Genomic DNA, 10,576 nt, shown 5'->3' on the forward strand with positions numbered 1-10,576 from the left:
AATGACTACAATTAAAAAGATTGGCATTCCAAATGTTGGAGAGACTCTTGAGCAAGTAGAATCTTCATATCCTGTAGGTGGCACATGAAATTGATAAAGCTTCCAGGGAAACCACTGTTTAGCACTGTTTACAAAGTTAAACATATAGATATATACATATCTTTGAAGCAATTCTGCTCTTTTGTGTGTATACTTAAAGGAAATGAGGATAGACGCACCAAAAACCAGGAAGGAAATTGTTATGGTATTGTTATTTCTAATAGCTAAAAACTAGAAACAATTCTAACTCTGTTTGTCTTGAAAAAAATAACTAAATAACTAGGGCACATTCTGCGATAGAATACTGTGCAGTCATAAAAATTTAAAAAGTACTACAGTACCTTAAAACGTGTATTAATCTCAACAAACATAATTGCATAATGAAATGGGTAATGCTAATGTATATTTAAGAATTAAGGTGATGGTTGTCTTTGGAGAGAAGAGAAAGGTTGGTGACCAGGAGGAGGCATGAGGGAACTTGTAGGGGTGCAACTGTTCTCTACCCTTGAGCTGGGTGGTGATATTTACATGGGTGTGTTTAGTTTGTTTCACTTCATTGCGCTTCATGTTTACAATTTGTGCATTTCTGTCTCTATGCTGTATTTCAGTTAATCTCATTGTGTGTGTGTGTGTGTGTGTGTGTGTGTGTAGAGAGAGAGACTTCTCACCAAGTGTATTAGATCACTCTCTTCAGTCTCTACCAATTGGATTTTAACCTATTTTTCTAGTTGTTTTCTCTGACATCTTTACACACGTTCTATATTTTTGACAGACTTGACTAGTAAATGAGGCAGATGCTTCCAACTGTTCTTAACATACATTGTTTTGTCGGAATTTTAGCTGGACTCACAACTGACTGCTTTTAACCCATCTCTGACTACATTTTCTAGCCTTCCTTGTTTCTCAGAGTGGCTGTGTGAGTGAGTTTGGGGCACTGATGGGTAAAACAGATGAGGGCACCTTCAGCAGTGTCTGAGAAACCCTGGCAGCCACGTGTTCCTGATGGCACAGCTGCCGTGCTGGCTCTGTTAGATGAGAGAGAAATAAATTTCTCTCTTAATTAAACTATAATATTTCCAGGTTTCTTTGTCACAAGATAGTCTCCTGCACACACGTAGTAGTTCATAAACATAACTCATATGTTACTATGCATTTACTTAGGCTAATCCCTCTTTCCAGAAACGTCCTAACCTACTGAAATCATCTCCAAGCAGTGCTCTATTATTATTATATGTCTTGCAGTGCTCTCTATTTCCTAGACCCATGACTATGAATAAGGTACTCATTTGTCTGAACCATAACTTCTTTACCTGTGCAACAGAAACAACACATAGTTATTATAACAATTAAAAGAGATAATGCATGTGAAGTGTTCAGCCGTCTGGAGTACACATTGAACACTCGACAAATGCTATTTTCACATAGTAGTTTTAATATACATTGAGGATATAGAATTGAGCAATGGCAAAACAAAGAAGCTTAATGTACATTGGAGGGAGATATGTAGCAGGAATTAAGGGTGTTTAAGAGACGAGCTCCTCTTAGGACTCCAGGCCTTCTGAAAGTTTAGGAGGACCTCTACCTAACAAACGCAAACCTCGTAACCTAGTTGTCTGTGTCCTCACATTAACTTGAAATAAATAAATAAACACATGGTAGACCAAAAATATAAGCAAAATGTTTACAAAAGCATCATTTTTTAATAGACACAGACGGAGGCAACTCAGTCGTTTCCTAAAGAGACACACTCTTAATTTTGGAAAATTTCTTTTGATTGTTCCAAGGCTTCTCTTTCCTTCTAAAAATTGGCAGTGACAGTGCGTAGCCATTGACTCCTTAAACATATGGCTTATTTTTGGCAACGTGCTTTGGGGAAAAAAAAAATGCTAAAAGCCTGTAAGGCATTACAAGTAAATTTGTACTTCTAATTTTAGTTTATCTTCCAAGAATCTTCTATCAATTTTCTTGTGTCTAAAGTACTTTTTTTTTTAAGTGCCTAAAGACACTTAAAAATATTTTGGGTTCTGTTTGTCTGAAAGTCTTCTTATTCACTTTTTATGTTTGAGACCGAGTCTCACCCTGTTGCCAAGGCTCACAGCAACCTGTAACTCCTGGGTTCTAGTGATCCTCCTGCCTCAGTCTCCCAAGTTGCCGGGACTACAGGCCCACGACACACCACTTGGCTGCTTTTTCTATTTTTAGTAGACATGGGGTCTCCTTGCTCAGGCAGGCCTGGGACTCCTGAGCTCAAGTGATCTTCCCCCCTATACCTCCCAAAGTGCTAGGATGACAGGTGCAATACTCTAATTCTTGAATGATAATATATCTGATTGTACAAACCTACAATGGTATGCATTTGAGCTTCAGAGTCACGAAGCTCTTATTCTGCTGCCTTTTGACTTTGTGGCTATCGAGACCTTTGCTGTCAGACAAACGTGTTTCGTGAGGGTGATCTGTCTTATCTTTCTGGCTGCTTTTGAATATAGTCGGTCTGTAGTTATCTGAAGGTTTATGTACAGTAACATAGTCAAGAAGGAATTTTTGAAAACAGAAATATCCTATAGAGGATTCATTGTGTTTCTCAAATCTGAAGTTTTATCATTTTATCAATTTGCCTCCATTGTTTCCCCAAAAGGTAACACTATTTTTTACCCAAACCAACAGCCAAATTAAACTTCACAAGACACCTTGCTATGTCTACCTACGAATAGCAGATTTCCTTCTCGGCCATGCTCCTACTGCAGGTGGACCTTCGTTTTTCTTTTTTTAGAGTGTCCTATTTTTGTGGAGGTTTCTATTTCAAGCATTACGGCCCATCACTCACGTGACCCCAAACTCGCCTTGATCTGGCATTTTAAACTATGCCGACTGTTCCTCTTTTCTCGTTACTTTAGAGTGAAAGTTTCTCTTCTTAAAAAAAGGAATATTAGAAGAAGTGAATGTTTTATATCCTTGGCAGATTTTTATTTTTCATTATGATTTAATTTTAAAAAATGAAAAAAACATACACATAGAGATACATACACTAAAAAAAGAGATACAATTTTGTTGTTCTATTTTAACTTTATGAGAATTTTTAATTTTTATCAAGTTGACCAAGCTTACAAAAATTTTGTGAACTGGTTTTGGGATAAGTTCAGTAACTTTCCACTAGTGCATCACAGAAAAAGCAAGGCTTTCACCCTCAAAAGGAGTTTGTGCCTCCCTCTCTCCTTTTAAATAGACTTGGGTTCACAGCAATATTGAGCAAAAGATTAGTGTTCTCACACACCCCTTACCATTACAGGCTCATAACCTCCCCCATTATCAATACTCCCCTCCCCCCCCCGCCAGTGGTATATTTGCTACAATTGATAAACCTACCTGACACGTTGTTGTCACTCAAAGTTCACATCAGGGTTCACTCTGGGTGAACTTCTTACAGGTTGTGACAAAAGTATAGTGATGAATAACTACGAAGATAGTACCATGCAGAATTGTGTCACTGCTCTATAAACACTCTGTGTTTCTCACCGTCATCTCTTCTTCCCCACAGCCACTTGCAACCACGGAGGTTTTAGTCGGGTGTCTCCACAGCATCCATTTCACTTTTCCAGAACGTCAGATGGTTTGAATGGTAATGCATGGAGCCCTTTCAGACCGGCTCTGTTTACTTAGTAATATGCATTTAAGGTTCTTTCATATGTTTCCAGGATTCGATAGTTTATTTCTTTTTAGTGCTAAATAATATTCCATTGTTTGCATGTCCACGCTGCAGTTTATTTATACACCCACCCACCACCCAAGGACATGTTGTTTACTTCCAAGTTTTGGCAATTTTGGAAAAAGCTGCTATGAACATCTGCGTGTAGGTTTCTGTGTGGATTTAAGTTTTCGACTCCTTTGGATAAATACTAAGGAGTGTGTTTGCTGGATCATATGGCACGAATATGTTTATCTTTAAGAAACTGCCAAACTCTCTTCCCATGAGGCTATAGAATTTTGCGTTCCTATCAGCAATAAGAGCAAATTCAGGTTGTTCCATTCCTCACTGGCTTTTGGCCTGGTTAGTGTTCTGGACTGTGGCCATTTTAATATGTGTGTCATGGCAGCTCGTTGTTTTAATCTGCATTTTCTGAGTGCCACATGATGTGGAATAGCTTTTCACAGGCTTACTTTCTATCCAGGCCTCTTTAGTGAGGTGTCTGCTCTGATCTTTTGTGCACTTTTAAGTCAGGTTGTTTTCTGATTGCTGCGTTCTGTAAGTTCTTTGTGTATTTTGGGCAATGGTCCTTTGTCAGATACGTTTCTCAAGTGTCTCCTCCAGTCTGGGCCTTGTCTTCTCATCCTCTGGACTGTGACTTTCACTGAGCAGACATTTTTAATTTTAATGGAAGTTCAGCTTATCAAGTCTTTCTTTTCATGAATCACGCCTTTGATGTTGTATCTTAAAAGTCAGGCATATCCGTGACCAAGGTCATGTAGATTTTCTTCTATTTCACCTTTTAAGCGTTCTACGTATATCGTTTTGCATTTTACATTGAAGTCTATGGTCCACTTTTCTGTTAGTTTATTTGAAGTATGTAAGGTCTGTGTCTACCTTTTTTCTTTCCTTTTTCTTTTCTGTTTTGCATATACGATATTCAGTTGTTCCAGCTCTATTTTTTGAACCTACCCTTTCTCTGTTTCTTTACCGTATTGCCTTTGTTCCTTTGTCAGAGTTAGTTGACTATATTTATGGTCTCTTTCTGGGCTCTCCCTTCTGTTCACCTGATCTATCTACTATTTTGTCAATATCACACTGTTTTGATTACTGCTGCTTTATAGGAAGTCTTGAAATTGGGGAGTGTCAGTCTTCTTACTTTATTCTTCTGTTTTATTACTGGATATTTTGATGACTTTGACTTTTTGCCTACATATTTGGGGGGCACTATCCTCAAATCTCTCTTTATGTAGCAGGCTGACTCAGTTATTTGAAGCATACATATTATTTATAATAAAGTCCTTATTAAATTCCAGGGAAAATCAATTAATCATGTATTAAAGAAAAACAGGTAAATGATACATAATTATTTTCATATTTCAAAGAGAAAACCAAGGCCCAGAGAATTGCAAGAAAATTTCCCAAGGTAACTTAGGCAGTAAAAATGAAAATAAGATGATTTTCCTCAAAAGGCAATAATATGGTATCACTTCTCAATACTTCAGTGCATGACTAACTTCCAGGCAAGGAGAGTCTACAAATCAACCAGGTTACAGAGACACATATTGTATTTTAATTCCACATTTACTGATCATGTGCTACATACCAGGGCCTATTCTGCATATTAACACTTCAAAATAATTATTGCCACACATCTTTCTCTTAATGAATTCATTGTGTAGAGTGTCTTATACTGAAGAGACAACTTAAAATAACAATGGTAGCTTTTTCTAAAATAGTGTCAAACTGGATTCAACCTAAATGCCTATCAAGTGGAAAATGGACAGATTATGGCCCAGGCGTGCAGTGAAATAATAATTAGCACAGGGAAGTGTTATGAAAAAGAAGTTTCGATGTGGATCTGTCTCCTAGATCTTACTGGCTAAATCTTCAGGTTTACTTTCTACTGAAACTAAGTTGTAGATAAATTTGGAAGCGAAGGATAATCTTTTTACCTGAGCTTTATTTCTTTGCCTTTGATTAAGGACAGAAATCCTTACTTCGCTGTCACACGTGCCTGAACACGTGCCTGAACAAAGTTACGACTTCCAGAATTTTCCCCCAATAAAAAGTTCTTTTTGTGTTGTTATTTTCTTTTTCCTTTTTCTCCTGTGTGGGTAGATAATGATTCACAAGATTGACTTCATAATGCCAAAGGCTTCAAATGACTTTTTTAAATGTTTTAGCATTCATTTCCAAATGTACTCAACGCCTTATAGGGTGTAGGTCCTGGGCATTATAAATCTCTTGACCATTTTTTTTTTTGATCATTACCATTGATATGAATATTAGCCTCTCTCAAGTTCATTTTTATTTACCTTACTCTGGTTCCTATCTCCAAAGGTATAAAAGGGAATTTACCACCCTTTTACATAACAATTATGCTTATTAGTTAAGGGAAGATGCAATTGTATTTCTCAAACACAGCTAAATACTGAATTAGCCATATTTATGAGCAAAAAGATAACTCCAATGAGTGAATCTTCATATGAATCCTAAATTATATTAAATGATTCAGTTTTCAGGAGGAAACATTTTTTCTTGGCTGCTACCTAAATTGTTTCTTAGGTGCTAGAGAAGAATGTAAAAAACCAAGAAATTTGTAGCCTAAATAATAACCAGTTAGTCGCACCTCAAAATCAAAAGTTAGTTGTCCTATAAGGGTAGCAACATCATGTGTTAGGGAAGTGAGAAATGCCTCAAGTAAGACAATATATGGCAAGAAAAACTGGTTCTGCTGACATCTGAACATATGGCCAGGCAGTGTCTTTTCATTCTTTGTGCAGGCAGAGATTGGGCATGTACTGTTGTTTGTGCTGGAGAAAGGGTGAATCTTTTATATAAATAAGTGTAATAACCTTTTCATTGAAGAAACATAAACTTGGAATTCAATACTGTCTTCTTGGGTAAATCATCAGTTTTGGAAAGAGAAGGATTGAATTTTCTGTTTCTGTGAACGATTTATGGTTCAGAGTTAAATTCTGTATAGTTTTGCTTTTTTCACAGACAAATGTTTTTAAGGTCGAAGTATTTTAAGTTGAAATACATCCATTTCCTCTTTGTGCGGCTGTGGCTTTGTTCCGTCTTTTCTTGTCCCTAAAATATTGTCCATTTAAAATTCTACAAGTTATGTTTCTTTTCTTTCTTCTTCTTCTTCTTTTTTTTTTAAAATATAGTCAGTGAGGCATCTGTGGCTCAAGGAGTAGGGCGCCAGCCCCATATACCGAAGGTGGTGTGTTCAAACCCAGCCCTAGCTAAAAACTGCCAAAAAAAAAGTAATACATTAAAAATAAAAAATACAGTCAGTAAGCTGGGCACCTGTAGTTCCAGCTACTTGGGAGGCTGAGGCAAGAGAATCACCTAAGCACAGGAGCTAGAGGTTGCTGTGAGCTGTGAGGCCATAACACTCTACAGAGGATGACAAAGTGAGACTCTGTCTCAAATATATATATATATATATATATATATATGTCAGTAATTCAAATATCTTGGAAGCTCTTAAAAATGCTGCAGATTAAAAATTATTAATTTGAGTTTTAAGTATAATATTTTATATAGATTCATCAGTAAAATCAAAGATCTGAACTTAGAAAGCTTCTTATCAATTAGTCAATGAGATGTTTTGTGGTTCTTTATCTGTTTTGAAATACATATGTAAACTGATCCCTTCAGGGTCCAATAGCATGATCATCTCCTAAAATTAAAAACACAATTTAGGGCTGCATGTGATTGCTTTGAAAATTAGCCCATTATTCTTGAATCAGAGTGAATATATACTATTTGCAAGTTATAAGTAGAGCCTCACAGGCTGTTGGTAGAAATTAGATTATTTTCAGATGGTCTCCGTAGATTCTTGAGTTTGCGAATCTGAGAAAATTGAGGGCTAGAAGTGTATGTTCATTTTACTATCTCTTCTTTTCATTACGTCATTGTTATGTTTATTGTTTATAAATTGGCAGCCCTTAATGATGCTTTTTAAAAAATATTTTACTAAAATTGCTGTCTAGTTACATCATCTGCTTTATGATGATTTTCCCAATTACAGGATCAGACAACACCTGGATTCAGGAAAGAACAGCTAGAACTATTATGTTCATTGAGTCCTAGATGGCGAATGTGCTATCTTGATCTTAGTTTGAATTCTCAATTACAATTAAATAAAAATTCTATTAGTGGATGATATATCAAGGTTTTGACTTTTAAATATTATTTGCAATTAAATGGAAAATTTATGCAATCTGCCCTGTTTTGATCTGAATACTATGCCTGAGAGATATACCAATGTCCCTGTTTATCCATGTCTCACCATGTTATCTCCAGAGCAGATACATCATTTGCAGAGAATGGGAGTCAGGACGGATTGCAGGAGAGAAATCTGCCATGTCTGATTGCTTCTGTTTCACTCTTTCTTGACTGGTTTCATCATCCAGGTGGAAGTCAGGAATTTCAAAAGAAGTAGAATCTGAAACTCTGAAATAGTATCTTCCAAATCTTTCTGAGAAGGCCAAAAAGAGACATGTAGAACTGCACGTCAGTCTTTTTAGCACGAGTTACATATTTATTTTATTATAATAATGTTAGCAACTCTAAATAGGGTGTCTCTCATGTATCAATTTTGTAAGTGTATAAGATTATTGTTGATTTGGCGGCACCTGTGGCTCAAAAGAATAGGGCACCAGCGCCATATACCGGAGGTGGTGGGTTCAAACCCAGCCCTAGCCAAAAAAAAAAAAAAACTGCAAAAAACCCAAAAATTATTGTTAATTTCACCAATTGAAAAGAAAGGTAAATGGTAAATGTGACTCATATTTTTAGTTTAACTTTTTCTTTCCTTCAATATCATTTTAATGTGTTAATATAATACACAAACCATTAAATAAACCACTAGTTTTGTTGAGCACAGACTGGCTACCACAGACTTAATTAACACATTTAATTAGTTTTGCTAGCGTTTTCACGTAAAGTTTTTCCAACACCAGCTATGTTTTTCAAAGCATCTTGAAGTGTCATGATAGATCAATTAGTTTTTTGAGGTCTTATTCGCTGAGGCTTTTTATGCCAGTGGAAACATTCACTGAATTCAGTGAATATTTCATTCACTCAATTCAAATGCCATGCAAACAGTGGTATTCCAGAGCTGGTTTGTACAGCTCATGAGAACTGACAGGTAACTTCTAGTTACCTTAGACATTTTTAGTTTTTAGTTTTTTAGTTACCCTTAGAAATTTTTCAACCTGCTTGGGAAGAATGCCATGAATAAAAATTAACTGATATAAATTTATTAGGTAATTACTCTTCAAATACAATGAATTCTAAGAACATATTGCTCCATAATTGTTTTACTACACACAGCCACCTCAAACTCGTGGGCCAAGTGATCCTCTCACCTCAGCCTCCTGAGTAGCTAGGTCTACAGATGCCTGCCACAACAACCAGCGAGGCGAGTGTTTCTATTTTTAGTACAGACAGGGTCTCACTCTTGCTCAGGCTGATCTTGAACCCCCAAATTTAGGCAATCTACCCTCTCTGGGCCTCCCAAAGTGCTAGAATTACAGGCATGAGGGACCGTGCCTGGCCTAATTCATCATTTAAAGTGAACAATTCAATGTTTTTAATATCTTCAGAAGATCAACTATCACCATCATTTAATTTTAGAACATTTTTGTCCCTCCTAAAAGATACTTTGTAACTATTAGCAATCAATTTCTATTACTTCCTCTTCCACAGTCCTAAATAAACAATAATCTATTTCCCATCTATGTAAAAATGACTATTCTACATTCCCCATAAATTTAATCATATAATACAGGGTCCTTTGTGTCCGGCGTCTGTCACGCAGCTCAAGGTCTTCAAGGTTTATCCATGGCACAGCATAAATCACTACCTCACCCGTTTGTACGGCAGAATGATGATCTATTGTGTAGTAATATCCCATTTTGTTTATGCATTCATCAGTTCAGGGACATTTGTATTTCTTCTTTTTGTGAGTATGCTGCTATTAATATTTGTGTGTAAACTTTGTGTGATTTTATGTTGTTGTTCTTTTATATATATACACACACACACACATATACATGTACATATATGTGTGTGTGGGCTTGCTAAATCATCTGGCAAATCTAGGTTTAAGTTTTTGAGTTTCCAACAAAGACTTTCAAAGCCACTGTACTATTATGCATTCCCACCAGCAATGTATGAGGATTCTAGTTTTTCCATAGCTTCACCAATTCTTGTCGTTTTCAAGTATAACCATCCTCATAAAGGTGAGTTTTTGCCCCATTGGAGTTTTGATTAGTATTTCTGTAACCCAGTGGGGCCCTGCAGCTGTAAGGGCAAAATAGGGCCTAATCATTACTGATCTGAGCATCTTTTCTTGGGCTTGTTTGCCATTTGAACAACTTCTTTAAAGAAATGTCTAATTCAAATTCTTGGTCAGTTTTTAAATTGGGTTATTTGGCTTTCTTTTATCGAGATGTGTTTTCAACTATTATTGATGATGGTCTGTTATCATATATATAATTTTCAAATATTTTCTCCCATTTCTGTGGGTTCTCATTTCTCTTTTTGACGGTAGTTGCAACATAAAAATTTTAAATTTTGATGTAATTCAATTTATGACGTTTTTGTCACTTTTACTTTTGATGTCATAACTATGAGGGCTTTGACTTACCCAAAGTTTTGTCCTATTAATATAATATATTAAATTAATTCATTAATTCATTTCCTTATGTTAAACGAACCTTACATTCCTAGAATAATCCTACTTCATTGTAGTATACAGTAATTTGTATATGTGGTTGGGGGTTGAGTTTGCTATAATAATACTTCATTGAGGATGTTTGCCTTTACACTCAT

The 10,576-nt window shown here is 36.1% G+C and overlaps 1 protein-coding gene across 11 annotated transcripts in view; it reads left to right on the plus strand.

Annotated features, from left to right (window-relative positions):
- The window catches only part of NOL4 (nucleolar protein 4), a 356,755-nt gene that overhangs the window by 71,049 nt on the left and 275,130 nt on the right, over window positions 1-10,576 (plus strand). Inside the window, exon 2 of one of the 11 annotated variants that reach the window (XM_012802088.2) lies at window positions 947-955. The exons of the other annotated variants lie outside the window; for them this stretch is intronic. Coding sequence (XP_012657542.2) covers window positions 947-955 — 9 coding nt within the window. The remainder of the gene's footprint in view (window positions 1-946; window positions 956-10,576) is intronic. 11 annotated transcript variants of the gene reach the window in all.

The sequence above is a fragment of the Otolemur garnettii genome, unplaced genomic scaffold (genome assembly GCF_000181295.1).
Source record: "Otolemur garnettii isolate 467f Iridium unplaced genomic scaffold, OtoGar3 scaffold00012, whole genome shotgun sequence".
NCBI lineage: Eukaryota > Metazoa > Chordata > Mammalia > Primates > Galagidae > Otolemur > Otolemur garnettii.